The following is a 25948-nucleotide window of genomic DNA, read 5'->3' on the forward strand; positions in this document are numbered from 1 at the left end:
TTACTGCAACTTTTATTGCCGTATTTACATCGGAGCTGTTAAAAATTTGTACATTATTTACAAATTAAATAATTCCGCCACCGGTTTGGGGTGAAAAGGAGCGATTTTGGGGTCCAGCGCCCCCCGGGCCGGCTGCTGGAATGGTCCCTCCCCTCCCCCTCCTCGCGGCTTCACCCCAAATGAGGAAATTTTGAGGAATCCACCCAAAAAACTCAAAACTGACCCGGCCACGAGAAGCTATGATTTTGGCTCAAAATGGGTAAAAAACCAACACAAAAGGGTTAAAAATCAACTCCCCAAAGCGGCGCCACTTCGTTATTGCCAAATTCCTCATTAATCCACTCAAGCTGGGGCCAAAACTACAAAAAAAATTAAAGGAAAGAAGAAAAAAAATCCGCCTCAAACCCAAAAATCCCATTTTTGGCTCCTTTTTGCCCCAAAACTCCGCCACCCTTGGCTCCTCCCCCCCCCCCCCCCCCCCGCCGCCGTTTTGGTGCAAAAGCCGCCGTTTTCCGTCGATTCCGACCGCGGGTTTGTGGTTTTTCCCTGAGAATTTGGGGTTCCAAGAGGCACTGGGGGCGCGGCCGCTCCGGAATCGCGGCGGAATGGCCAAAACCGGGCGGTTCTGGGGTGGGATTTGAGCCAAAACTGCCTGGAAAGGAGCAAAACTGAGCAAAAAAATTGCAATCCCGGCTGTAGCAAACCAGTAAAAACCAGTTTGGGGACTGGGGGGGGTCGGATCTGGGGGTGTCCGCACTGGGGGGAGGGGCTAATACTGTTAATGAGCTCATTTGGTAACGAGGGGGGAAGGGAGGGGGGCAAAATTCCCATGGGGGCAACACCCAAAATTCCAGGGGGGACCCCAAAATTCCCATGGGCAGGACCCAAATTGGGGGGTGGGGGCCCCAAAATCCCATCCGGGGGTCCCAAAATCCTTGGGGCAGCCCCAAAGCTCCCACAGGGGGAGTCCCCGAAATTCCAGGGGGGGTTTCCCAAATTCCCTGGGCTGGGCAGGGTCGGAGATCAAAGCCCCCCAAAGGGGGGAATTTGGGGGGGGTGGGGGCACCCCAAAACTCAGGGGACAACAGGGACCCGATCCTGGCTCAGTAGAGAGGGAGAATTGCGGGAAAAGAGGGAAAAATTGGGAAAAATGGGGGAGGAGAAAGGGGAGAAATGGAGGAAAGAGGGAGAAGGGAGGAAAAGCGGGAAATATGGAAAAAATGGGGGAAACTGTGAGGAAATGGGGAGAACTGTGAGGGAACGGGTGAGAAAATGCGTGGAAAGGGGAAAACTGGGGAAATAAGGGAAGCAACGGGGGAAAATGGGAAGGAAACGGGGAAGAAACGGAGAACAATCGGTGAGAAACTTGGGGAACTGGGAAAAAATGTGGGAAATGGGAAAAAACGGGGAAAAGAGAGGGAAAACGGGGGGGGGGGGGGGGGGAAGGGGTCAAGGCCTGGGGAAAAGGGGCTGGGGCTGTTCTGGGGTCACCAAGGGGCGCAGCCGGGACTCGGATTCGCTTCCAGCCGGGAATTTTGGTGGAGGGAGAGGCGGCGCCGGGGCTGGGGGGTCCCGGGTCAGTGGGGGGGGGTCCCCAGCTTCTGCAGGCGGCGCCGGCGCAGCTCGGCCGTGTCGGGGCCCTCCCGGGGCTCGGAGCCTTCGGCCGCGTCCTCCTCGTCCTCAGCGCCCGCTGGGGCCGGATCTGCGGGGAGACACCAGTTTAACCCAGTTCAGAACCAGTTTACACCAGCTGAACCCAGTTCGGAGCGGGGGGGCTCCTCACGCACCGGCAGCAGCGGCGGCTCCCGAGGGTCCGGGGGCTCCCGAGGGTCCCGGCACCGGGGGCTCCTCCGGGTGGGAATCACGGGCGGGGGGTGGGCGGGGGGCGGCGGCTCGGGGGGTCCTGGGGGGCGATCCAAGAGTTATCCCAAATTCCGGCAACTTTGGGAAGGTTTGGGGCTGGAACTGGCGCCAAAGCCTCCCGGTGCCCTGCCGGTGCCCTGCCGGTTACCCGATGGCGGCCAGCACGGTGAGGTACTGGTTGATCTGGAGCATGGCGGCGTCCAGCAGCGTGTGGATGTTGTGCAGGCACTGCAGCCGCGCCTCCAGGTGCTGCCGCTCGTGGCCCTCCATGGCGCGCAGCTCCTCCTCCGTCAGCCCGGCAAAGCCGGCCGGCGGCACCGGCATGGGCGGCATCCCTGCGGGCACGGGCTCAGGATCGGGGGGGGGCTCCGGGCCGGGATCCCCCCAAATCCCCGTTCCCGGTCCTACCGAAGAGCGGCGGCCACGGCAGCCCCACCCAGGGCGGCGGCAGCGGCAGCCCCGGCACGGCCCCGGCGGCTCCCGGCTCCGATCCCGCGCTGGCGTCACCGGGACGGGCGGCTGGGGGGGACACAGGGGTGAGGGGGGGGAAGGGGATGGGTTTGGGGGGATTTGGGGTGGGAAAAAGGACAGGGACGGGTTTGGGGGGATTTGGGGTGGGAAAAAGGACAGGGATGGGTCTGGGGGGATTTGGGGTGGGAAAAAGAACAGTGATGGGTCTGGGGGGATTTGGGGTGGGAAAAGGGACAGGGATGGGTCTGGGGGGATTTGGGGTGGGAAAAAGGACAGGGATGGGTCTGGGGGGATTTGGGGTGGGAAAAAGAACAGGGATGGGTTTGGGGGGATTTGGGGTGGGAAAAGAGACAGGAATGGGTTTGGGGGGATTTGGGAGGGGAAAAGAGACAGGAATGGGTCTGGGTGGATTTGGGGTGGGAAAAGGGGCAGGGATGGGTCTGGGGGGATTTGGGGTGGGACTCACCAGGAGCAGCACCGGCCGTTGCGGCCGAGCCGTCGGTGCCGGCCGGGGCCTGGACACCGGGGACGGGCGGGAAGGGCCCCACGGGCGGCCAGAACGGGAACATTCCCGGCGGGAAGGGAGGGAGGATTCCCTGGGGAACTGCGGGGCGAGAAGGGAGCGGGTGAGAGCCGGGAACAGCCAAATTTCCATCGTCACCCGCAGCAGGAACACGCCCGATCCCGGTCTGGTGGCGACTGGGAAAGGGAACCGGGGGACGTCACAGGTGGGAATTCCACCAGAGAAACTTCACAGGTGGAAACTCCAGCACTGGAGCATCTCAGGTGGAAACCCCCCCACAGGAACTCCCCAGACTGCCCACGGGGCCTCTCCCTCCCCATCCCTTTGTCCAGCACTGGTCACTCACAGTTGGGGGGCTGCGGCCCCTGCGGGGTCTGTGCCGGGGCCGGCGCCGGCTCCGGCGCCTCCGGGGGCGGCTGTGCCGGGAGCGAGGCCCGGAGCACGTCCATGCGGCACGTGGGGCACGTCTGCTGCCGCTGGAACCACGAGCGCAGGCAGCTGCGGAGGGACAGCACCGTGACCCCCTCACGGCCGCGGCGGCCCCGGCGGCCCCGGGAGCCCCGGGATTCCCCAGGGGCAGCACCTGGTGTGGAAGATGTGGTTGCAGGGCAGGCGCTTGGCGCCCGTCACCATCTCCTCGCGGCAGATGATGCACACGTTGTCCATGGCCTGCAGCTCCTCGGGGGTGGCGTCGGGATACCTGAGCCGGGAGCAGGGGCGGGTCTGGGAATGCCGGGAAAACCCCCGGCTTTTCCCAAAAATCCCCCGGTTCGGGGCGGTTTAGGGGGAAAAAGGGACTTTGGGTTGTGCCGGCAGCAGCTCAGAACCGACCTCACCTCAGTTCAACGGGTTTTGGGTTACATTACCAAAGGTGCCAAACCCTCCCAGTGCTCCCAGTTACCCAGTGGTGGCCAGGACTGGCTGATCTGGAGCCCCCAGTGCCATCCCAGTGGGATTTAGGCAGGCAGTGGGATTTTTGGCTCATCCCACCACCGGCTCCACCTTCTCCTCACCCAAAGCCTGTGGGGTTTTGCCCAGCTTCGGGGTTTTGGGGTGGGGCGGACGCAGGGCGGGCACTCACAGCGTGTTCATGTTGCGGATGGCCCGGCGGGACATGATGGCGTCAGTCACCGCCTTCTTGAACTGCCTGGAACAGAGCACGGGGAGCGGGGTCGGGACTGGGATCGGGACCACACCTGGGAAGGTCCCCGGGCCGAGGGGGACTCACCTCATGGCCAGGTACATGGGGCGGATGGCGAAGAGCGGGAACGTGTGCACCTTGATCATGATGGTCATGAAGGCCATGTAGAGCAGCACCTTGATCAGGCCTGGGGGAGGGAGGACACCGGGGAGTGTCGGGGTCAGGCTGGGTGACGGGATGGCACCCCAAGGTCACCCGCTCCATTTTTGGGACAACCAAAGCTCAGCTGAGGTGACCACTTGACCACCACCGAGACTCCCAGTCTTGGCTGACTGACCCAGCCCAGCCGAGCCCCACCAACAGCTCAGCTCTTCGTTAACCGACGCTAATTGAGCTTCCCAAGCCCCCCCCAGCGGGACCCCCCCGGGGGCAGCCGCGGTACCGGTGAAGAGCTCGGTGTAGAGCATGAACACGGCCTTGTTGTCCCAGGGGTTCTCGTTCTGCAGGTCGATGGAGTGCAGCACGTATTTGATGAAGATGGTCAGCACCATGGTCATCAGGATGGCGTACTGGGGGCGGGAAAGCGCCGGCTGGGACACCCCGGCCCCGGGAACGCCCCCGGAGGGGCCCTGGGGACCCCACGGGGACACCGCGCCCACCTCGAAGCCGAAGACGAGCTGGACGGAGGCGCCGCGGGTCAGGATGCTGTGGTAGGCGTGGCTGACGAAGAGGAAGTCCAGGATTCCCAGCAGGAACATCAGGGCTGGGGAGAAGGGGGGGATGACGAGAGGGGGGCTAACGAGGGGGGAGAGCCCGAAGAATGAACGGGTCCCACCCTCGGGGAGCAGCTCTGGGGGAGGGGGCTACGCTCCAGCGCTAATGAAGGGCTTAATTAACGAGTCCTTCTCCTTCCAGCTACAGCTCATACCCTCCCAGGCCCCAAAATCCCAAAATCCCTTCAAAAAATGGTTTATACATCCCCTAAATCCCGTTTTTTCCAACTCCATCTCGATTCTACCGTGGATCCAGCGCTGTGTTTTTCCTCCCTGGAGCTCATTAACACCCCCTCCAGTCCCCCCTCGTTAACAAGCTGGCGCTGATAAGGGTTATCAGGCCCCACCACCCTTGGCTGCCCCGGGTTCTTCCCCAAAATTATGCAAATGAGGCGCCCAAATGATGCGAGCAGCCGCCAGAACACTCACAGACAATTCGGAAGTGGAAGAGCCAGGAGATGTTGGGGCTCCTCTCCATCTGTGGGGAGGAAGCAAAGCCGAGTTTTTCCATTAAAAAATGGGGTTTGGGCTGGTTTGGGCTGGTTTTGCGTTATTTTTGGGGAGGTTTTGCCTTGCTTTTTGGCTAGTTTTGGCCTGGTTTTGAGTTGGGCTTGGGCTGGTTTTGGGCTGGTTTCGGGTTGTTTCTGGGTCATTTCCCCACTCCCAACACTCACAAAATCCACGCGGTCCTCGGCCAGCCAATGGAAGCACTTGAGGAAGAGCAGGAGGGTGAAGAGGGCCACGAAGCGCGGGCTGAAGTCGTCCCTGAACACGGTGAAGGCCAGGCAGGTCTCGGTCACCGCGTACCACGAGCGCTCCAGGAGGTGCTGAGGGACAGATTTAGGGGGAGCCCCCCAGGCTGGACCCCAACGTGGGGCCCGAGATGTCCTGGGGTGTGCAACCCCCCCAAAACAGAGCCCAAAGACTCAGGGGCTTCAAAATCGGCACCAAAGATCTCTTGGGGTGCAAAATCCCCCCCCCAAAACGGCCCCAAAGAGTTTCTGGGGTCCAGACTCCCCCTGAGCCCCCCGGGCCGTGCTCCCGGCGCTCACCTCCATCTCAGCCGCGCGCAGCTGCCCGAAGAACACCTTCCCCATGAACTTCCCCAGCAGGAACACCAGCACAAAGGCCTGGATGTACAGAACCTGCGGGGGGGACGCCGAAGGAGCCCCCAGAAAGCGTTGTGGGGACAACCAGGGGGGATCTGGCACCCAAAATTCGCGTCCCGGGGCACGGAGGGGATGCAGGGGGTGGAACCAGCCCCGTTCGGGGGTCCCGGTGCTGCCCCACGCCCTCTCCCCAGGAACCACCAGGGTTTTTGGGGAGCAGCTCAGCCCCCACCGTGGCCGTTTGTGCCCCCAAAAGCAGAAGTGAGACACCCTCGCCCCCTCCCTGAGCTAACTGCGGTTAATTAATGAATTAATCAGCACTCACGGCCATGCTGGGGCTGGATTTGGTGAGGTACACCACGGTGGGGTAGAACTGGTGCTTCAGGTAGTAGGCGTGGGCCACCACGGCCGTGGTGAGCGCCAGGCTCCCGGCCATCACCAGCGCCGTGCACAGCATGGCCTCGGCCTGGAACCCACCAAAAGCAGGGCTTCAGCCTCAAAAGCAGGGCTTCAGCCTCAAAAGCAACCCTCATTTCAGCCCAAAATCCGGGATCAGGCTCCTGCCACCACCAGCGCCGTGCACAGCACGGCCTCGGCCTGGAACCCACCAAAAGCAGGGGTTTAACCCAAAAAGCAATCCTTGTTTCACCCGAACACCAGGGATCCAACAGCCCCCGGATTTCAGGAGGATTTGGGGCTTGACAATAACCTCTAAAAAGTGCTCTTTTAGCTCATCGGCGATTCCTGGGAGCAATAAAAACGGGATTTTCCAAATGGAGCTTTCGGTCCCCGTGGCGGCGCTGGCTCCTGTCCCACATTTTGGTGGCCCCGGGTGCCGCGTCCCCTCCTTGTCACCAGCGCCCCCCGGAACCCTCCCGGTCCCCTCACGTCCCTCTGTGCCCCCCACGTCCCCAAACCCTCCCGGTCCCCCCCATCCCCCCACACCGCGTCCCCCCCTCCACCAGGAACCCAAACTGCCACCGCTCCCTCAGGTTTCCCCGAGTCCCCCTTTGCCTCCGGCCCCTCCCGACGCGTCCCCGGTCCCCTCCCCACGCCCCAAGCCCCGGTGTCGCCCCCGGCCCCTCCGGGACTCACCGGGCCCGACCCCGCCTCAGCCCCCCCGCCCGGGCCGCTCCCACACCGGAACCGCCTCGGCGCGCGACACCTCACTTCCGCTCGGACCGCACCACCCGCTGCCCGGGGGGGAGATCGGGGGCGTTCACTCCCTGCCTGCTCCCCCCAGCCTCGCCCCCCAAAAGGTTCCTCCGCACAGAGATGCCGAGGGTCCGCCCTCGCCTCTCCTCGCACGGGGAGTGCGGGGGGCCACGACCCCCCCCCACCGCTGGGCTCTCCCCCCTGCACGCCCGCACTTGGTACGGTCCGAGCGGCCCCGCAGCCGGCGTAGGGGTGGGCGGGGACGCCGAGGGTCCCGTGGCTCGCGCTCATTGGCCAGGCCCGGCGGGGCTCGGCCAATCAGAAAAAACGCCGCGCGACGCCGCTCGGCCGGCGGCTGTTGCTAAGGGAGGGGCGGGGCGGGAGCGACCCCCTCAGCTCCCCGGGAGGCCCCAATCGAGCCGGATTTGCCTCTCTTCCCCCTTTTTCTCACACCACGCCTCGCACTCGATGCTTTGTGTCCGCAGCTCCTTCCCCGCTCCTTTTCACCCCTCACAAACCCCCCTCAACCTGCGCCGCGGCCGCCCCACCCTTCACACGTCTCCCCTCACGGCTCCCAGCCAATCAGCCACGCCGCCTCTGCGGCCTTCGCCTCTGATTGGCTGACGCCGCGTGGGGTCCCGCCTCCCCGCCTTTGAGGAGCAGCAGCTGGGAGAGCGGCGCGGCCTCATCAACCTCCGCTTTCTGATTGGCTGGCGGCGCGGCCTCGCGGCCTATAGAAGGCGGCTCCCGGGGGGTGGGGTTAACGTGGCTCCGCCCCCGACCGCGCGCTGGGCTGAGGCGAAGGAAAAAGGCGGGAAGGCGCCGGAGCTCCTGAGGGGCCTTTTCCCGCAATTCCCTGTTTTGGCATCGCAAAGTAAATTCAGCACCTTAAATCTTACTAAAATATAGGAAGGATGGAAAAGTTAATTTTTAAAGAAAACTTTTTTTTTTTTTTTTTTCTCGTTGGGAGACCAGGCAGTGTCGTCCTCGACTCCTTTGTGGGGCTGGAACAGGGAATTCCTGCAGCATAACTGGGGTAGAGAGGTACAAGACCGAGTTAAACCTGTGGTCGCTCTGAGCTTTTGGGGATTAAACACTTGTTCTGGTTTGGGGGGGATTTAAGGCTTTGCAGGCAATAAAAGGGGTTGGGTTTGGGGGCTGTTGGGGTCTCCTGAAGCTTTATGGGGGATAAGTGCTTGTTCTGGTCCTGGGGGTCTTTAAGCTGTTCCCCCTGTCCCTCAGACCCCCCCCCCCCCCCCCCCCCCCCCCAATGACGCCGCCGTCTCCCCCATCCCCTCCTGAGGGTGAGAGGCCCCCCCAGAATTCGGGGGCCTGTGGGGACCCCCCAGCGCTGCCCACCCCCCACCGCCTCCACCTGCACCGCCACGAACGCGACGCCTTCTTCAGCCTCCTGGGTAAGGAACGGGCCCACGTCCCTCCAAACCAGGCAAGCCCCACCCCTCACATTCCAGAGACCCCAGACTGGGTCGGTTTCCCCCAAAAAAGTTATTTTTCTGTTGTTTTTCTCCTCCCCAAGAAGACACCGTGGTGCAGGCATTTCTTTCCACTGACGTCTGCTGCAGGGTCTCCGACAAGGTCAGTCCCATCCAAAAACCTCCCTTTACTGTATTTTTTTAAACAAAGCTGCTTTTTTTGCCTGAATTTAGTTGGTTTTCTGCCTAAAGCAGCTGTTTTTCACCCCATTTTGCAGTACCTGCTGGCCATGGCACTGACGTACTTCAAGCGTGCGGGGCTGCCCACGAGTGAATACACCCCCCTCAACCTCTTTGCTGCCCTGTGAGTGCCTTAATTAGGGCCCTAACGAAGCCTTGTGTTAATTAGGGCCCTAACCCACCCCCAATCAAGTCCTAATAATGCCCCCAGTAATTAAGTGAGAGGCCCTAATGAAGCCCCTGTAATGAAGTGGGGGGCTCTAATTAAGCAGGGAACTCTAATGATACCCCCATTAATGAAGGAGGGAGGCTTAATGAAGTTCTTACTAACAAAGTAAGAAGCCCTAATGATGCTCCCAATAATGAAGTGGGGGCCTTAATGATGCTCCCCCAATCAAGTGAGGGCTCTAATCAAGCAGGGCCTTAATGATGCTGCTGCTAATGAAGTGGGGTCTCTAATGAAGCCTCCCCCAATGAAGTGGGGAGCCCCTAAGGCTACCCCTGCTAACGAAGCAGGACCCTAATTAACCCCAAAGGCGGCCGAGCCCCAAACTCTCAGAGTCCTCCTCCATTTCCCACTCCCAAATTGCCACAAATCCCAGGAACTGCCCCCATTTCCCCCGCACAGGTACCTGGCCAGCGACATGGAGGAGGACGAGGAGGAGCCCAAGCTGCTGCTGCTGGCGGGGGCTCTGGGGCACCGCTGGCGCCGGGAGCAGCTCCTGCCGCGGCTGCTGCGGCGCCGGGACCGGCTCTGGGCCCGCATGAGCTACAGGGCGGCCGTGAGCCGCCACTGCTGCGAGGAGGTGAGGGTCAGAATGCCCTAAATGCCACCCAAAATCCCTGATTCCCACCCAAAAACACCCCCGGGATAACCCTGAGAGTCCAAACAGGGCCGGGGCAAAGGAACCGTCAAACCTCGGGATTTTACTGGGAGTTTGGATTCTATTTCCCTTTTTTTTTAGTGTGGAAAGTGGCCCTTTTGTGGTTCGGCCCCAAATTGGCCTTTTTTCTTTAGCCCCCAAAATTGAAAGGGGGGGAGGGAGTTGAGCCCCCCCTAAAAATGCGGCGAGAGGGGGGTTAAGGCCCTTAAAAACTCGAGGGGTGTCTTGACCCTCCCCCTGCCTTTGGGGCTGTGTTTGCCCCAAATCTCGGCTGTTTCACCCCAAATTTCCCCCTCAGGTGATGGCGGCCGAGCCCCTGCACTGGGCCTGGGGGCGGGAGCGCGCCCCCCCCCACAGCGGGGCCGCGCGCGCCCCCTCGTGCCCGCGCTGCGCGCGACACCCCCCGGGCGAGGAGGAGGAGGAGGAGGAAGGGGCCGGGGCCGCCCCCGCCCCGCGCGACCCCCGGGCCCTGATCTGGGGTAAAACCCGCCGGAATCGGGGCTGCCCCGCACCCGACTTGGGGGACAACGCGCTGGAATTGGGGCCCCCTCACACCCGCTGATTTGGGGTGAAACCCCCTGGAATTGGGGCCCCCTCGCACCCGCTGATTTGGGGTGAAACCCCCTGGAATTGGGGCCCCCTCGCACCCGCTGATTTGGGGTGAAACCCCCTGGAATTGGGGCCCCCCTCGCACCCGCTGATTTGGGGTGAAACCCCCTGGAATTGGGGCCCCCTCACAGCCGCTGATTTGGGGTGAGACCCCCTGGAATTGGGGCCCCCTCGCACCCACGGATTTGGGGTGAAACCCCCTGGAATTGGGGCCCCCTCACACCCGCTGATTTGGGGGAAAACCTGCTAGAGTTGGGGCTGCTCCACACCTGATTTGGGGTGAGACCCACTGGAATTGGGGCCCGCTGATTTGGGATGAGATCTCCTGGAACTGGGGCTGTCCTGCACCTGGTTTGGGGTGAAACCTGCTGGAATTGGGGTCCCCCTGCACATGATTTGGGATAAAACCCGCTGGAACTGGGGCTGTGCCTCACCCTCAATGCACTTTCTTTGGTTTTTACATGACCAGCTTTGGGGTTTTTTAACCCAGCCCCCATTTTGCTCACAAGTGTCTCTTTCCTGCAGTCCCAACCAGTGGTTTTGGGTGATATCTTCTCAGTTTTTTTCCATTTCCGTCTTATTTGTAACCCTCACCCTTAAAAATTGCCCAGAATCGCTCATTTTTCTCCCTGAGGCCCCTCCTGTCTCCCCCTTTTTGTGCAAAAACTGTAGAAAACAGGCAACATGTATTAAAAAACCCACTAATTTTGAGGTTTTTCTGTGTGAAAAATGCATAAAAATGGCGGAGTGGGGTTGGAGTGGGGTCTGCCTTGGGGGGGGGTCTGAGTTGAGGGGTCCCCCCGAAGTGGGGAGGGGCTGCACCCCCTTCCCCTCTCCCAACCTGGAGCTGTTTTGTCCCCCCAGTGCGTGGGAGGGCGGCGGGACCCGGCCCGAGCTCAGGTAGGGTCAGCGGCCACCACGGGAGTGACCGGCGGGTCACAGCCGCGGCGAGCGTCCCACGGGGGTCCTGCCTGCACACGCACCCGCAGGTGTCCAGCCCCCCCTGTGCCCCCAGTGTCCAGCCCCTCCAGTATCCCCCCAGTGTCCAGCCCCCCCTGTGCCCCCAGTGTCCCCCCCCGTATCCAGCCCCACATGTCCCCTCCCTGTCCAGCCCCCCTGGTGTCCCCCCTGCCCTGTCCAGCCCCACATGTCCACCCCTGTCCAGCCCCTCCAGTGTCCCCCCGGTGTCCCCTCCCTGTCCAGCCCCACATGTCCACCCCTGTCCAGCCCCCCTGGTGTCCCCCCTGCCCTGTCCAGCCCCACATGTCCACCCCTGTCCAGCCCCCCTGGTGTCCCCCCCCCGTGTCCAGCCCCACCCACCCCCTCCCCCCCCCTTCAATGCGGCGAAAATCCCGCAGGAGCCCGAACGGCCCCAAAACCACCCCGGGCCCCCCAAAACTGCTCCGTGTCCCCCTTTTCCTGCGGGGGGGGGGGAGGGAGCGGCGCAGGGAGGAGTCTCGGGGGGGGGGCGGGGGCGGCCTCGCCTTCCTGTTCAAGGAAGTTTGGGGTGAGAATTTCGGTTTTGCCTTGTTTTTCCCCAAAAGCGGCTGAGCCCGGGAGCACCGCCCCCGCAGGGAGAGGTACGGAGCGGGCCCCCGGGAGGTGACAGCTGGGAACGGCCGGGGACAGGCGGTGACACAGCGGGAGCGAGTCCAGACCCTGCACTCGGGGGCTCCCGGCGCTTACACAACTCCGGAGCGGGGCAAAAACCCGGGAAAATGGGCAAAAACTGCCCCTGGGGCCTGTTCCATTCCCTTCCCGGAGCTGGGAAAGGAGTGGGAGCGAGAGGGGGCTCCCCCACCCCACCCCCCGAGCCGTGTTTTAGCCAAAAAAGGGGATTTTGGGGCCTTGGAGCTGCCTCGGGGAGGGGGAATGGGGGTTGTTGGTGACTTTGCTCGAATTTTAGTGGTTTCCACTGGGGTTTTAATTGTTTTCTGGTGTTTCCTCCCCAGCACCAGGGCAGAAGTGGCAGCTGAGGTGCAGCTGGGCCCAGCCCTCGCCCCGCGGCACCTGCCGGGGCTCCAGGCACCCAAAACGGGGTGAAAAGAGGCGATTTCTGTCCACTTCACCCCAAAAATGTATGTGGGGAGGGGGCAAGGGGACCGTCCTGGCACCGTGGGGGAGGGGGGCACAGGGAACTGGGGGGACCCCCAGGGTACCCCCAGGGGAAGGGTGGGTTGGATACCCCCTCACCCTCATTTTGGGGTTAATTTGTGCTTTTTTGGGGCACAGTCCCCAAGTTTGAGGTGTCCCTGACCCTCCCCTCAAGGGCTGTGCTGGGGTTTGGAGTGACAGAAACCCCCGTGTTTGGCCTCGTTTGGGGGGGCTCCACTGCCCCCATCCCTGTCACAGCTCTGTCACTCCTTGGTGGCTCCGATTAGCATTTAATTAGCATGCCTAGTGCTTAATTAACCACCCCAATGCTTAATTAACCTCCCCAGGGCTTGAGGAAGGCCCTCGGGGTTGAACCCGGGGCTGTGCCGCACCCCCGGCCACGCCTCAACCTGCACGACCAGTTTGGGGCAGTTTCCCCTCGTTTCCTCAGCCTTTGGGGCTCTCCCGTGTCGGAATTGTCAGATTTTTACTCTGACAGAGCCATTTCGAGGTGAAACCCCAGGATCTGGGACCCGTGGGAGCTTCCCTGTCCCCTGAATTCCCCCTTTTTTCCCAAAGCAACATCACTCGCAGTGCACCAAAATCACCCCGACTTCCTCCAACCCGACTTGGGCAGGACTCCAAATTTGGGGAAAAATTTCCGATTCCCCCCAAAAATCCCCAATTCACCCCCCAACCCCCAATTCCCCCCCAAATCACCCATTCCCCCCCACAATCCTCTCTTCCCCCCACAAATCCCACCCCAAAATCCCGTATCCCTCCGAAGCCCTCTATTCCCCCCCCCCCGAAAATCCCAAACTGCCCCGAAAATCCCAAATCCCCCCCCAAATCCCTTCTTCCTCCTCCAAATCCCACCCCATACTCCTCCAAACCCCCCGTCCCACAGCACAGAGGCCTCAGCCCCGCTTTTCCCCGCGCTCCGAGCGCGCGTTCCCGTTTCCCGCAGGATGGCGGAGCCGCCCGTGGTGCCGGTGTTCTGCACCGGGGTGTCGGCGCAGGTGCAGCGGCAGCGGGCGAAGGAGCTGGGGCTGGGCCGGCACGACAACGCCGTTCGCCACCTGGGCCAGGACTTCGGGCTGCTGGCCGAGGAGTGCCGGCGCTCCGGGACCCTGTTCCGCGACCCCGCCTTCCCGCCGGCCGCCGCCTCCCTCGGCTTCCGCGAGCTGGGCCCCGGCTCCGCCAAAACGCGCGGCGTGCAGTGGAAGAGGCCCACGGTGAGCCCGGTGCCGGCGCGGCGCCGACGCGGCCCCTCCGCGCCGGAATGCCGCGGGAACGCGCCAATGTCCCGATTCGGGGCCTTTCCCGCAGGAGCTGTGCCCGCGCCCGCAGTTCATCGTGGACGGAGCCACGCGCACCGACATCTGCCAGGGAGCGCTGGGTGAGGAATCCTCACTCCTTGCCCCGAATTCCAGGTGTTTGGGGAATGGTTTTGCCAGGAATTTGCCGTTTTTGGCCCCGCACAGGCGACTGTTGGCTGCTGGCGGCCATCGCGTCGCTGACGCTCAACGAGACCCTCCTGCACCGCGTGGTGCCGCACGGGCAGAGCTTCCAGCAGGGCTACGCCGGCATCTTCCACTTCCAGGTCAGAGCCTGCAGCAAACCCCGGGTTGGGGGTCCCCTCTGCCGTTTTGGGTGGAAATCCCAACGTTTTGGGGCTCCCACCATCACTTCAGGCCTCCCCTTGTCATTTTGAGAGGTTCCCACACCATTTTGGGGCTTTCTCCACTTTTTTAGGCCTCCCCTTGACCATTTTGAGAGGATCCCCCACTATCTTGGGCCCTTTCCCCCCCAGTTCCTCATGTCCCTCTCTCACCGCAGCGACTCCAATGGTGCCACCGCTTCCCTGCTGCCGCGCTCCCCACTGTGGAACCCCAAACTGGGCGTTTTTCCCCCAAAATCTCCTTCTGTGGATAAATCAGGATGTTCCTCCTTGTACCCCCAGATCTGGCAGTTCGGGGAGTGGCTGGACGTGGTGGTGGACGATTTCCTGCCCACCAAGGACGGGAAGCTGCTCTTCGTGCACTCGGCCGAGGGCTCCGAGTTCTGGAGCGCGCTGCTGGAAAAGGCCTACGCCAAGTACGGCCCCGCCCCGCTCCCCGTGCCCGTTTTGGGGCAGAACCCCCCAAAAACGCCCTGCTTGCCATGCAGGGTCAACGGGTGCTACGAGGCGCTGTCGGGCGGCAGCACCTCCGAGGGCTTCGAGGACTTCACGGGCGGCGTCACCGAGTGGTTCGACCTGCGCCGGCCCCCAGCCGACCTCTACCAGATCATCCTCAAGGCGCTGGAGCGCGGCTCCCTGCTCGGCTGCTCCATCGACGTGAGCCGTGGGAATTTTGGGGGCGAAAGCAGCGGGATTGGGGTCGTTTCCTCGGTGACGCCGCGGTGGCTCCTCGTAGATAATGAGCGCCTTCGACATGGAGGCGATGACCTTCAAGAAGCTCGTGAAGGGCCACGCCTACTCGGTGACCGGTGCCAGGCAGGTGAGGGCCAGCGCTGGTTTGGGGGAAAAACAGTGGATTTAGGGTGGCACGGCCCCCTAATGGTGCCGTCCGCAGGTCCAGTACCGCGGGCAGGCCCTGGAGCTCATCCGGATGCGCAATCCCTGGGGAGAGGTGGAGTGGACGGGCGCCTGGAGTGACGGGTGAGGCTTCGTTAGCGTGGGGCTCGTTAGCAGTAATGACCCAGGGGCCCGGCCCGGTGACCCTGCTGTCCCCACAGCTCGGCCGAGTGGCACGCGCTGGAGCCGGCACTGCGCCAGCAGCTCATGGTCAAGATGGAGGACGGGGAATTCTGGTAGGAGAAGTTAAATTAAAACCCCTTTTCCCGGCCGTTTCATGCCTGGGAATGAGGAAGAACTCTTCCTGCAGGATGTCCTTCCGGGATTTCCTGCGGGAATTCACCCGCCTGGAGATCTGCAACCTCACCCCGGACGCGCTGCAGTCCCGCAAGTTCCGCAAGTGGAACACGCAGCTCTACGACGGGACGTGGCGGCGCGGCAGCACCGCCGGCGGCTGCAGGAACTACCCCGGTACGTGCCGGGGCGGCCCCGGGCCCGCCGGTCCTGGCGCCCGCTGAGCCTCTTCTGGCCCTTTTCCAGCCACCTTCTGGATCAACCCCCAGTTCAAGATCCAGCTGGAGGAGGTGGACGATGACAGGGATGAGGACGGCGGGCGCGAGCCCGGCTGCAGCTTCCTGCTGGCGCTGATGCAGAAGCACCGACGCCGCGAGCGCCGCTACGGCAAGGACATGGAGACCATCGGCTTCGCCGTCTATGAGGTCAACTGGGGTCAATGGGAATCAACTGGGGCCAACTGGCATTGATTGGGGTCAACTGGGGTCAGTCAGGGCCAACTGGTGTCCCGTCCTCTCCCTGCAGGTCCCTCCCGAGGTGGGTACCACGTGCCGGCAGTGCCGTCCCGGTGCCGCGCCGGTCGGGCAGGACACCTGGTGGGTGTTTTTGGGGTGATTTTGGAGCGTTTCCCCCCATCCCGGCAGTACGTGGGCAAGTCGGGCGTGCACCTGAAGCGGGAGTTCTTCCTGGCCAACGCGTCGCGCGCGCGCTCCGAGCAGTTCATCAACCTGCGCGAGGTGAGCACGCGCTTCCGGCTGCCGCCCGGCGAGTACATCGTGGTGCCCTCCACCTTCGAGCCCAACAAGGAGGGCGACTTCGTGCTCCGCGTCTTCTCGGAGAAGAGAGCCGGCACCGAGTAAGCGTCGCCCCGTCAGCGCTAACGAGCCCCGCCGCGCCCGGGGCTGACCCTGCTCTTCCTCTCTCCGCAGGGAGATGGACGACAAGATCCAGGCCACACTGCCGGACGAGGTCAGGGGGCAGGGGGGATGAGCCCGGGGGGCGCCAGGGCGGGGCCCGGTTACCAAAACAGCCGCATTTTCCCCCAGAAAGTGCTCTCGGAAAGCGAAATCGATGAGAACTTCAAGCAGCTCTTCAAGCAGCTGGCGGGGCCGGTAAGGGGGCGGTGGGAGCGCCGACGGTGACGTCAGTGGTGGCAGCGGCCGGTGGTGACATCAGTCCTTGTCCGTGACCTCTGTGGTTGGTGGCGATGTCACTGACGGGAGGTTGCCGATGACATCACTGGTTGATGGTGATGTCATTGGTTGCCGATGACGTCACTGGTTGATGGTGACGTCATTGGTTGCCGATGACATCACTGGTTGATGGTGACGTCATTGGTTGCCAATGACATCACTGCTCGGCGGTGACACCGAGCCCACCCCGTCTCCCCGTCCCCAGGACCTGGAGATCAGCGTCACCGAGCTCCAGACCATCCTCAACCGGATCATCGCCAAACGTGAGCCTGGGCCGGCATCTTGGGGGGGTTCCACCCCAATTAACCCCACCCCCCTCATTAACGCTCCTTTCCCTCGTTAACGCCCAAAATGTCCCAATTCCAGACAAAGATCTCCGGACCAAGGGCTTCAGCACCGAGTCCTGCCGGAGCATGGTCAACCTCATGGACGTATCCTCTGGCCGTGGGGTGGGGGGGTTTGGGGGGACCCCCTGGAGCCCCCCCTTCCTTAACCCTCCCCCAGAAAGACGGGAATGGGAAACTGGGACTGGTGGAGTTCAACATCCTCTGGAACCGGATCCGCAACTACCTGGTGGGTCTGGGGAATTGGGGTCTCTCCCGCCTCTCTGGGGAGGTTTTGGAGTTCAGTGGGGGCATTTTGGGGTCTCTCTCCTCATGGGAGACTCCCCTCTTTAATCCCCCCTTTTCTGGGGGGCGTTGGGATGCAATGAGGGGCGTTGAGGTGTGGGGTGAAGATTTTGGGGTCTTTCCTTGTGGGTGACCCCCCTTTTTGGGGGGTTTTGGGGGTGCTGTGGGGGTCTCTCCTCACGAGCAACCCCTCTTCTTTTTTGGGGGGCTGTTCCTGCCAGAGCATCTTCCGCAAGTTCGACCTGGACAAGTCCGGCTCCATCAGTGCCTACGAGCTGCGCCTGGCGCTGGAGGCCGCAGGTGACCCCCGGGGACCCCCACGGGGCACAGACCCCTCCCCTGCCCGGAGAGCCCCCAGCTGACCCCCAGGGTGCCCCCCCCTCCCAGGGTACCGGCTCAACAAGAAGCTGCACGAGCTGCTCATCACCCGCTACGCTGAGCCCGACCTGGCCCTGGACTTCGACAGCTTCGTCTGCTGCCTCGTGCGCCTCGAGACCATGTTCCGTGAGCAGCCCCGATCCCGAACGATCCCTCCCACCCCGCTCCCAAATCATCCCGGCCTTCCCGCCCATCCCCACCACACTTTTCCCTCAGAAACAGAACTCTACCCCCCGAAATCCCAACACATTTCCCTCCCCGCAGGCTTTTTCCAAGCGATGGACGTGGACCAGGATGGCGTCGTCACCTTCGACCTGCTGCAGGTACTGGTGGGGGGAGGTCCAGGCCTTCCTCCTTCTCCTCTTCCTCCTCCTTTCTCTCCTCTTTCCACACCTTCCTCACTTCCTCCTCCTCCCTCTCCTTCTCTTGTTGCTTCTCCCACGCTTTCTTCACCCTCTCCTCCTCCTCTTCCTCCTCCTTCTTCCCCCATCCCCTTCCTCCCGTCACCCTCCTCCTCCTCCCCTCCAGTGGCTCCAGCTCACCATGTTTGCCTGACCGGACTCTCCAAGTGCCTTCCACGACCCCGCGCCGGTTCTTCCCCTTTTTTGGCTTTTTTCAGCAGAAAAGGCTGGATGGGGGGGGATGTGGGGGTCGCACAGGACCCCCCCCCGAGCTTTGCCAAAGCCCCTCGTCCCACCCCCGCCTCACGCTCGGCCCTTTTGGGGCAAATCCTCCTGATTTTGGTGCCTCTTGTGCTGACGGAGCCCCGGCCGTCACCCTTCGCTTCAGGGATCTGCTGCTCCCGGGTGCCATAAAGTGGTTTTTTATTGTATAAATTAAAAATGAGATAAAAACCAAAGAAAAAAAAAAGTTATTTAAGTCAAAAATCCTTTTTCTGGCAGTTCTTTCTCTCCCACCTCAAGGCAGGGGGTGAGGGGGGTCTCAGTGTGCTGCAAAATAACCGGCTTAGGGCTTGATTTGGGGTTATATTATTTGGGGGGATTTTAGTGGTTGTGACTTAAAACGCGGGTGTGTCTCCTGGGTGGGGGGTGCAGGACGAGGCTGCCATAGCCCGGGGGGTGAGGGGCGCTGGGCAGGGAGGGGACCCCGGATTTGGGGCAGGAGCCCCTGAGGCAGGTGCGACCCCCAGGCCCGGGCTGGACCCCTCGGAGCCGGGCTGGACCCCTCGGAGCCGGGCTGGAGCGCCGGTTCGCCCCCTCGGAGCCGGGCTGGACCCCCTCGGAGCCGGGCTGGACCCCTCGGAGCCGGGCTGGACCCCTCGGAGCCGGGCTGGACCCCTCGGAGCCGGGCTGGACCGCCGGTTCGCCCCCTCGGACCCGGCCGGGCTCGGTTCCCTCAGAGCCGCCCCAGCCCCGCCCCCCTCAGCGCTCTGAGGGCGCGAATTTTCCCGCCCTTTTTTCCTCCCGCCCTTGTCCCCACCCACCCCAGGTGGGCGGGGTTCGGAGTGCGCCGGTCACGCCCCTTCGCCCGCCCATCGCGCTCCCATTGGTCCGTTGTGCCCAAATCTGAATAACCACGCCCATTTCTCCACACAAACCACGCCCCTTGTCCTTATACGGCTCGGCCCCGCCCCCTCCCCCGGAGCGGCGCCCGCGCGGGGCGAGCGCGGCCATGGCGGAGCCGGGGCTGGAGCCGGAGCCGGAGCGGGACAGGGAGCCGGTGACGGCCGAGGCGGTGCTCAGGGAGCTGCGGCTCTTCGAGCTGCGCTGCCAGGGCGAGGAAGTGCCCGACAAGCGTGAGGGCTCCGGGGGGCGCGGCCTGGGAAAGGAGGAAGGGAGCTGTGGGGGGCTGGGGGTGAACGTTTGAGGGGTGTCAGGTGTATCGGGGCATTAGTAGAGGCCTTTGTGGGGTCTGGGGGTGTCAGGGGGGTTGTTCGAGGGCATATTGGGATGGCTCGGAAATGCTTGGGGGTGTCGGGTGGTCTGGGGGCTGTTGCAGAAGGGATGTGTGGGGGTCGGGTCTTCTGGGGGTGTCAGGGGGTGTTTGGGGGGGCATTGGGTGGTCCGGGGGTGTCAAGGAGTGCATTGGGTATCTGGGGGGTCATTGGGGTCAGGACTTTGGGAACTGCCGCGTTCTAGGGGGCACAAGGGACGGGGGGGTGGTTGAGGTGTACCCGAAGGGGTGAGGGGGGGTCTCGGTGGGATTTTGGGCTCCCCTGACTCCCCTTTTCCCCGCAGTGGTGGAGCTGTGCCTGAGCCACGGGCTGGGCCCGGTGGCCTTGGCCAACGAGCTGCTGGCCTTCGTCACCAGCAAAGACCTCGACCTCCAGCTCACCCCCGAGGGCCTCGACGCCTTCGAGCACGAGGTGGGAGTCCCCGACTCCCCCCTGTGCCCCAAATCCCCCAGGGATGGCGGGGAACCCTCACACCCCCTCCCCGCTGCCCCAGGTCCTGGCCAAGCGCAGCAGCCGGAGCCGGCGCGGGCGGGACGAGCGCCGGGGGCTCCTCCACGACATCCACTCGCTGCAGGAGCTGTATCCCGAAATCCCGAGGGGCTTGGGGGGCTCTGGCAGAAAATGGGGGCTGTGAGCTGTCACAGATCCCCAGCAGAGGCACGGGAATGGGAGGGATTTATTGGATTTGGGGATCCTGGGGGGCCTTCACGCCAAACCAGGAGCGTTGGTGCCCCTTAATGAGCATCAGCCTCGATGAGGAAGAGGAGGACAAGCTGCTGGATGCCTACACCACCCCATCCAAGGTGGGCACCCCCCAAATCCACAGGGTTTGCTTTAAAACAAGCCTGGAAACATCCTTTTCTTGTGAATGTTCCCTCGCAGGGCTCCCAGAAACGCAGCAATTCCACTCCGGAGACGCCCCGGCCCAAGCGGGCGCCGTCGTCCCGCAGCCCCTACGGGCTCTTCTCCCCCGGCAGCTTCTCCCCGAGGTGGGTGACGGGTCCTGGGGGGCTTCCCTTAAATCACAGCTCGAGGAATTGGCTCCTTTCTCTCCCCGCTCTTTTCTCCTTCTTTTCTTCCTTTCCTTTCAAACTACAACAGTATTGAAGCTGAGAGGGAGTGCTCTGGAAGATCTGTAAGCTGGGAGTTCGTTAAGACCCCGCTAAACTCACAGAAATAACGAACTTTTGAGACTTACAAACACTTGTCTTTTTTAAAGACATTAATCAACACAAACCATTAAACCCTGTCAAAATGCCGCGTTCACAGGTCAGGGAATTCACACCTTTAAGCTCCGTTATCTTTTAATGCTCAGAACGGGGGTAATGGGAAGGAGAGAACCCGAAATCCACGGAGTTTTCGGGGTGGGACAACTCCTGGCAGGATTCACAACCCGTTTTCTTGTCCCCACAGTGTCACCCCTTCCCAGAAATACTCGTCCCGTGGGGGCCGGGGCGAGGTCGTGGCCTCGTTTGGCTCCGTCCAGAGCCCGGCCTGGAGCGGCCGCGGCGGCTGCGCCGTCAAACTCTTCGGCTGCCCCGAGGAGAACCTCACCAAACCCTACAAATTCATGTTCCAGAAGGCGCTGGACGTCCGGGAAGGTGCTCGTGGAGCGGGGGAGGTTGGGGACAGCGCGGGTTTGGGGGGCTCAGGGGCTGTTTGGTGACACCGAGGTCCCCCCCAGCGCTGGCCGGGCGGGTGGAGGAGCTCGGGGAGGTCCTGCGGAGGCACCACGGCCTGGACGGCTTCACCTCGACCGCGCTCCCGGCTCAGGTGAGATCCCAGCCCCCTTTTCTGGGGTGAAACCCCCCTATTTCGGGGTGAAACCCCCCGTTCTGGGGTCCCGCAGGAGCCGGTGACGGTGCTGGGGCAGATCAGCTGTGACGGGAACGGGAAGCTCAACGCCAAATCCGTGCTGCTCGTGGGGGACCGGGAGCACTCGGGGGGAGCCCAGGTCCCGCTGGACCTCTCGGAGCTGCCGGAATATTCCCTGTTCCCAGGCCAGGTGCGGCTTTGGGGGGTCCCCCTTCCCTCCCCGCCCCTTTTCCCCAATTCCCACCCTTTTCCCCCGTTCCCGGTGTCCCGCAGGTCGTGGCGCTGGAAGGCACCAACAGCACGGGCAGGAGGATGGTGGTGTCCAAGCTCTACGAGGTGACCCTGCTGCCGGGGGCATCTGGGGGGGAATCGGGGCATTTGGGGGAAATTGGGCATTTGGGGGGGAATTGGGGCATTTGGGGAGGAATTGGGGCGTTTGGGGAGGAATTGGGGCGTTTGGGGGGGAATCGGGGCATTTTGGGGGGAATCGGGGCATTTCGGGGGGAATTGGGGCATTTCGGGGGGGAATTGGGCCATTTTGGGGGGAATTGGGGCGTTTGGAGACGTTCCCAGCTCTCCCACAGGGGATCCCGCTGCCCTTCCACAGCCCCACGGAGCCAATGGCAGGTGAGCCCCAGTGCCTCTGCTTTTTGTCCCTAAATCCCCATTTTTGTCCCCAGACTCCTTTTCACCCCCAAGCCCCCATTTTGGATCCCAAATCTCCGTTTTAGGCCCTAAACTCCCGTCTTTATTGTCCCCAAGCCGCTTTTTCTCCCCTTTTTCCCTCCCTACATTTCCCTTTCCATCCCCCAAACCCTTTGTGTCCCCAAAACCCCCATTTTCCATCCCTAAATTTCCCCTCTTTTTCCAAAAACTCCTCTTTTTCCCCCAAAACTCCCTTTTCCCCCCAGAGCAGAGGATGGTGCTGGTGGCCTGTGGCCCCTTCACGCCCTCGGACGGCGTCGCCTTCGAGCCCCTGAGTGACCTCCTGGAGGTCGTGGCCCGCGACCGCCCCGACGTTTGTATCCTGGTGAGGGGCACCCCAATTACTCCCTCGTTAACAGTGAATATTTAATTACCTTCATCATTATTAACCCAGTCCTGCACCCCTCACCCCGACCCTGCAGCCTCGAAACGCTTGGGAGGCTCCAAACCCTTCAAAGTTCACATTAAAACCCCATTTCTGAACCCCAAAACATCCACTTTTTGCCCTGAAAGTGCCCAAACCTCCCATTTTTCACCTAAGAGTCCCCCAGATCCTCATTTCTCACCCCAAAATGACAGAAAAGCTCTCTTTTAAGAGCACGTGCTGCCCTTGGAGTCAAATCCTGATTCCCTGCCTGGGCACAACGCATCCATTTCAGCAATTTCCCCTTCTGGGGCTCGTTTTGCCCTGAAATTTTGGGGCTGTGGGCTAAAATTGGGGGTTCATTAATGAGAATTATTAAAAACAATTAAAAATGAGCTTTTCTGGGGGGTGATTTAAGGTGGTTCTTCGCTGTTTTTCCCGTTTTCCCACAGCTTGGGCCATTCCTGGACGCCAAACACGAGCAGGTGGAGGTGAGGAGGGCTCCCCCCAAATCCCCTCCATCCCTGTGGATTTGGGGCAGCACCAGATCCCCAAAAAAACCCCAAAAAATACGGGAATTGTGCCAATCCCGTTGTCTTCCCTCAATCCAGAGCTGCCAGCTCCTGGGCTCCTTCTCGGACGTGTTCCGGCTCTGCCTCAGGACGATCATCGAGGGCACAAGGAGGTGGGGACAGCAGTGGCCTGGAATTCCTCATTCCCACGGGGAGTTTTTGCCCCAAAACGCCACTTTTCACCCCAAACGGGCTCAAATCTCTCATTTTCCTTCCCCCCAATCCCATTTTTCCCTCTTTTCCCCCCAGTGCTGGCTCCCAGCTCGTCCTGGTGCCGTCGCTCCGGGACGTCGCCCACGATTTCGTGTATCCGCAGCCGCCCTTCCCCTTCCCGGACCTGCCCAAGGAGGACAGAGCGGTACCGACCCCAGAATTCCACTTTTCCCCCCAAAAAGGAGTTCCCAGGAGATCCCCCCACGTCCTGGCAAAGCCCAGCTGAGATTTGGGGTGAAATCCCCCTTTTTTCCCCCCCCGGCAGCGATTTCCTGCTGCAGCTTCCCAGGGGACAAAGGATTTGGGATTGGAAGTCCAGAGCTCCCACTGCCCCTCCAGGCCCATTTTGGGTTCGAATTTCCTCATTTAATGATTCTTTATCCCTCAGGAGCAGATTTGATGCTCCTGCAGAAAATCCAGCTCGGCCCTGTGGATTTTGGGGAACATTTTGGGGGTTTAAGGAAAACTTGTTGGGATTGGGGCAGTTTAAGGCTGATTTAGGGCATTTCAGAGTGGGTTTGTGGCATTTTAGGGCAGATTTAGGGCATTCCAGGGCAAGTTTGGGGTGGGTTTGGGGCATTTTGGGGCTCTCCAGGGGTGTCCTGGATGTCCAGCCCCGTGTCCGTGTGTCCAGCGCGTGCTCCTGGTGCCCGAGCCCTGCACCCTGGACATCGACGGCGTCGTCTTCGGCCTCACCTCCACCGACCTCCTCTTCCACATGGGGGCTGAGGAGATCAGCAGGTGCCTCTTTTTGACCTTTTTCCCCCATTTCTTTAACCTTTTCCCCCTTTTCTTTAATCTCCCCCCTTTTTTTAGCATTTTCTCCCCCTTTTTTCCCCTTTTCTCCCCCCTTCTCTCTCTTCCCTTCCCCCCTTTATCCCCTCTTCCTCCCTTGTTTTCCCCTTCTGTTTCCCTTTTCCCCCGTTTCTTTTTTCCCATTTCCTCCCTTTTCTCACCCCTTTCCCTCCCCTCTGTCCCGCAGCTGCTCCGGGATCTCCGACCGCTTCACGCGGATCCTGCGGCACATCCTGACCCAGCGGAGGTGAGGGCAGGGCCCGGACTGGGCTGGTTTGGGGCCAAACGAGGAAAATCCTGTTCCCTCCTCACCACCTGCCCCTTTAGAGTCGCCTTTTAACCTTAAAAATGCCCATTTTGGGGTTGGGAACCCTCTGACCCTGGAGCGTTTCCACACTGTCCATCCCAGGGCGGGTCCGTGGCAGATTCCCCGGAACTCTGGCACAGCCACACCCCCTGAAACAGCTCTTTCCTCCCCAAAACGGCTCCTTCCTCCCCAAAATGCTGCCCGTGCAGTTTCTACCCCCTGTACCCGCCCTCCGAGGAGCTCAACGTGGACTACGAGAACTTGTCGGCCTTCGCGGCGCTGCCGGTGACCCCCGACGTCCTCGTCACCCCCTCCGAGCTCCGCTTCTTCATCAAGGTCAGCGGGGACCCCAAACTCCCCGCAATTCCAGCGGGAATAAAGCACGGGAAGGGCCGGGATTGGGCTGGAGGGTCCCAGTCCCGCTGTGTCCGTGGGGTCCCCTCTGTCCCCGTGACCGCTGACCCCTCTGTCCCCCCCAGGACGTCCTGGGCTGCATCTGCATCAACCCCGGGCGCCTGACCAAGGGCCAGGCCGGGGGCACCTACGGGCGGCTGCTGCTGCGGAGGGACCGTCCTGGGGACCATCGTGGTGACCATTGTGGTGACCAGCCTGGGGACCAGCCTGGAGACCATCCTGGTGACCATCGTGGTGACCATCCTGGTGACCATCCTGGTGACCATCGTGGGGAGAACCCCAGGGACGATCCCCGGAGCAGCCCCTGCGTGGCCGCCCAGGTCGTGAGGATCTGAGGCCCCAGCTCTGCCTGTTCCCCACCCACGGCTGATGAAAACTCCTGGGATTTTGGTTAAAACGCCTGGAATTCTGGTTAAAAACCCCCAAAATCGTTTGGCGCACGGAGGAATTTCCCCAGCGGGGTTCACCCACGGAAAAGGGAATTCAGGAAGGGGAATCCGGGTGTGGGATCCTCCCCGTCCTGGTGTCACCCCTCGCCTTCGGTGGCCTCATTAGGGGACTTGGACTTTAATTAGTCCGAAACCAATTAATTACGGATTCCTGGCAGGGCTGCGCCGCCGCTTCCTGGGAAAAACCAACTCCAGGTCTGGCTTTGACCCTTTTCCCTCCCTTTTTGCCTCAAATTTATGGTAATGAAGCTAAAAATTAATTAAAAGTTTTTGTTACTCACGGTGTCGTTTCCTAAGGGGAAAAGGTGAATCCAAGGGGGGGATTTTGGGGTAAAACCAGGAAACATCGGGGCTGGGGAGGGAGATTTCCGTCACGACTCTGGTGTGCGGCTGGGCTTTTCCCAAAAATCCCCACTTTCTCCCCATGGAGCAGCCAGGAAGTGCCGTGGTCACCTCCGACTGCCACATCCCGGTTCCTCCTCTGCTCTTTGCCCAATTCCAGCACTTTTCACCCCGAATAAAATACAGTTTTTCCAGCATCCATAAAATCTTCCCGATTTTGTTTTCCCTCCTATTTCCAGATTTATTTCCATTTTTTGCGGGGGAGGGGACCAAACCCCCATTTTCTCCCAGTTTTCTCCTTGGACTCTCCTCTGCCAGCCTCGGTTTCCCTTGGAAAAACACCGATTTTGGTTAAAACCGCAGCGGGATGAGCCAGGGCCGCGTCCTGGGGCGATTTTGGGAATTCCAGCTCCCCCCACAGCGGCCACTCCGCTCAACCGCACCCCTAATTCGGGATTTAATTCGGGAATCCCGAGGATTTTAGGGCGGGGGCAGGAACCCCCGCCACGAGTCCCGCTGGGATTTTTTCCGGCTTTCTTCCCACTCCCCCGGGGCGCTTTTCCCGCGGCCCATCCCGGGGAGCGGCCGAGGAAGCTCCGGGAATTCCCGGGAAGGGAAGCGAGGCCGGGGTGGGGCCTGGAGCGGCGCCGGAGCGGCCGCGGGTGCGCCGGGATCCCGATCCCGGCCCCG

At 61.8% G+C, this 25948-nt stretch overlaps 3 protein-coding genes across 6 annotated transcripts; 2 read left to right on the forward strand and 1 right to left on the reverse strand.

Annotated features, from left to right (window-relative positions):
• Positions 1–19: 19 nt before the first annotated feature.
• Positions 20–7011, reverse strand: SYVN1 (synoviolin 1). 2 transcript variants are annotated; one of them, XM_082300358.1, is made up of 16 exons: positions 6976–7011; positions 6206–6346; positions 5824–5916; positions 5446–5598; positions 5201–5249; positions 4658–4761; positions 4441–4567; positions 4086–4185; positions 3939–4004; positions 3441–3557; positions 3204–3355; positions 2801–2938; positions 2272–2382; positions 2012–2198; positions 1788–1903; positions 20–1702 (listed from the first exon to the last, which is right to left on the reverse strand). In XM_082300358.1, exons 2-16 carry the CDS (start codon positions 6335–6337, stop codon positions 1578–1580), a joined length of 1770 nt encoding a protein of 589 aa, XP_082156484.1. In that variant the 5' UTR covers positions 6338–6346; positions 6976–7011; the 3' UTR covers positions 20–1577. The 2 variants fall into 2 exon arrangements, with proteins under 2 accessions (XP_082156484.1, XP_082156485.1); XM_082300359.1 differs by lacking the exon at positions 6976–7011 and adding an exon at positions 6590–6615.
• A 4068-nt stretch (positions 7012–11079) lies between these two features.
• On the forward strand, positions 11080–18236 carry CAPN1 (calpain 1). Of its 3 annotated transcripts, XM_082300352.1 has the most exons (24): positions 11080–11190; positions 11746–11781; positions 12154–12279; positions 13263–13530; positions 13625–13694; positions 13780–13898; positions 14259–14392; positions 14465–14633; positions 14713–14796; positions 14872–14957; positions 15035–15109; positions 15184–15344; positions 15414–15592; positions 15693–15704; positions 15812–16023; positions 16097–16136; positions 16214–16279; positions 16566–16623; positions 16727–16791; positions 16865–16933; positions 17211–17289; positions 17377–17493; positions 17632–17690; positions 17896–18236. In XM_082300352.1, coding segments are annotated over exons 3-24 (2151 nt in total). In that variant the 5' UTR covers positions 11080–11190; positions 11746–11781; positions 12154–12277; the 3' UTR covers positions 17923–18236. The 3 variants fall into 3 exon arrangements, with proteins under 3 accessions (XP_082156478.1, XP_082156477.1, XP_082156479.1); XM_082300351.1 differs by lacking the exon at positions 11080–11190 and having other exon boundaries at positions 11656–11781; XM_082300353.1 differs by lacking the exon at positions 11080–11190 and having other exon boundaries at positions 11662–11781; positions 13241–13530.
• Positions 18237–18989: 753 nt separating this feature from the next.
• Positions 18990–24841, forward strand: POLA2 (DNA polymerase alpha 2, accessory subunit). Its single transcript, XM_082300356.1, has 18 exons — positions 18990–19123; positions 19566–19693; positions 19776–19861; positions 20031–20085; positions 20165–20271; positions 20696–20883; positions 20967–21055; positions 21132–21287; positions 21371–21433; positions 21682–21724; positions 22009–22127; positions 22619–22657; positions 22778–22851; positions 22988–23096; positions 23586–23692; positions 23934–23993; positions 24263–24389; positions 24533–24841. The coding sequence occupies exons 1-18, from the start codon at positions 19000–19002 to the stop codon at positions 24800–24802; spliced, it is 1944 nt and encodes a 647-aa protein (XP_082156482.1). The 5' UTR covers positions 18990–18999; the 3' UTR covers positions 24803–24841.
• Positions 24842–25948: the final 1107 nt, after the last annotated feature.

This window comes from Coloeus monedula, assembly GCF_965178545.1.
Source record: "Coloeus monedula genome assembly, chromosome: 39".
NCBI lineage: Eukaryota > Metazoa > Chordata > Aves > Passeriformes > Corvidae > Coloeus > Coloeus monedula.

What these genes read in the sequence shown, in the direction of transcription:
- SYVN1 (XM_082300358.1), bottom strand. Translation starts at nt 6,337, where the DNA reads ATGCTGTGCACGGCGCTGGTGATGGCCGGGAGCCTGGCGCTCACCACG. An exon ending in AGCTCGTCTTCGGCTTCGAG is followed by an intron (nt 4,568 to 4,657) that starts GTGGGCGCGGTG and finishes TCCCGCCCCCAG; the next exon opens with TACGCCATCCTGATGACCAT. An exon ending in GGGGCCGCAGCCCCCCAACT is followed by an intron (nt 2,939 to 3,203) that starts GTGAGTGACCAG and finishes CTCGCCCCGCAG; the next exon opens with TTCCCCAGGGAATCCTCCCT.
- CAPN1 (XM_082300352.1), top strand. An exon ending in CGGTGACCGGTGCCAGGCAG is followed by an intron (nt 14,797 to 14,871) that starts GTGAGGGCCAGC and finishes TGCCGTCCGCAG; the next exon opens with GTCCAGTACCGCGGGCAGGC. An exon ending in CAACCGGATCATCGCCAAAC is followed by an intron (nt 16,624 to 16,726) that starts GTGAGCCTGGGC and finishes TCCCAATTCCAG; the next exon opens with ACAAAGATCTCCGGACCAAG.
- POLA2 (XM_082300356.1), top strand. Translation starts at nt 19,000, where the DNA reads ATGGCGGAGCCGGGGCTGGAGCCGGAGCCGGAGCGGGACAGGGAGCCG. An exon ending in ATCATCGAGGGCACAAGGAG is followed by an intron (nt 22,852 to 22,987) that starts GTGGGGACAGCA and finishes TTTTCCCCCCAG; the next exon opens with TGCTGGCTCCCAGCTCGTCC. An exon ending in AGCTCCGCTTCTTCATCAAG is followed by an intron (nt 24,390 to 24,532) that starts GTCAGCGGGGAC and finishes TGTCCCCCCCAG; the next exon opens with GACGTCCTGGGCTGCATCTG.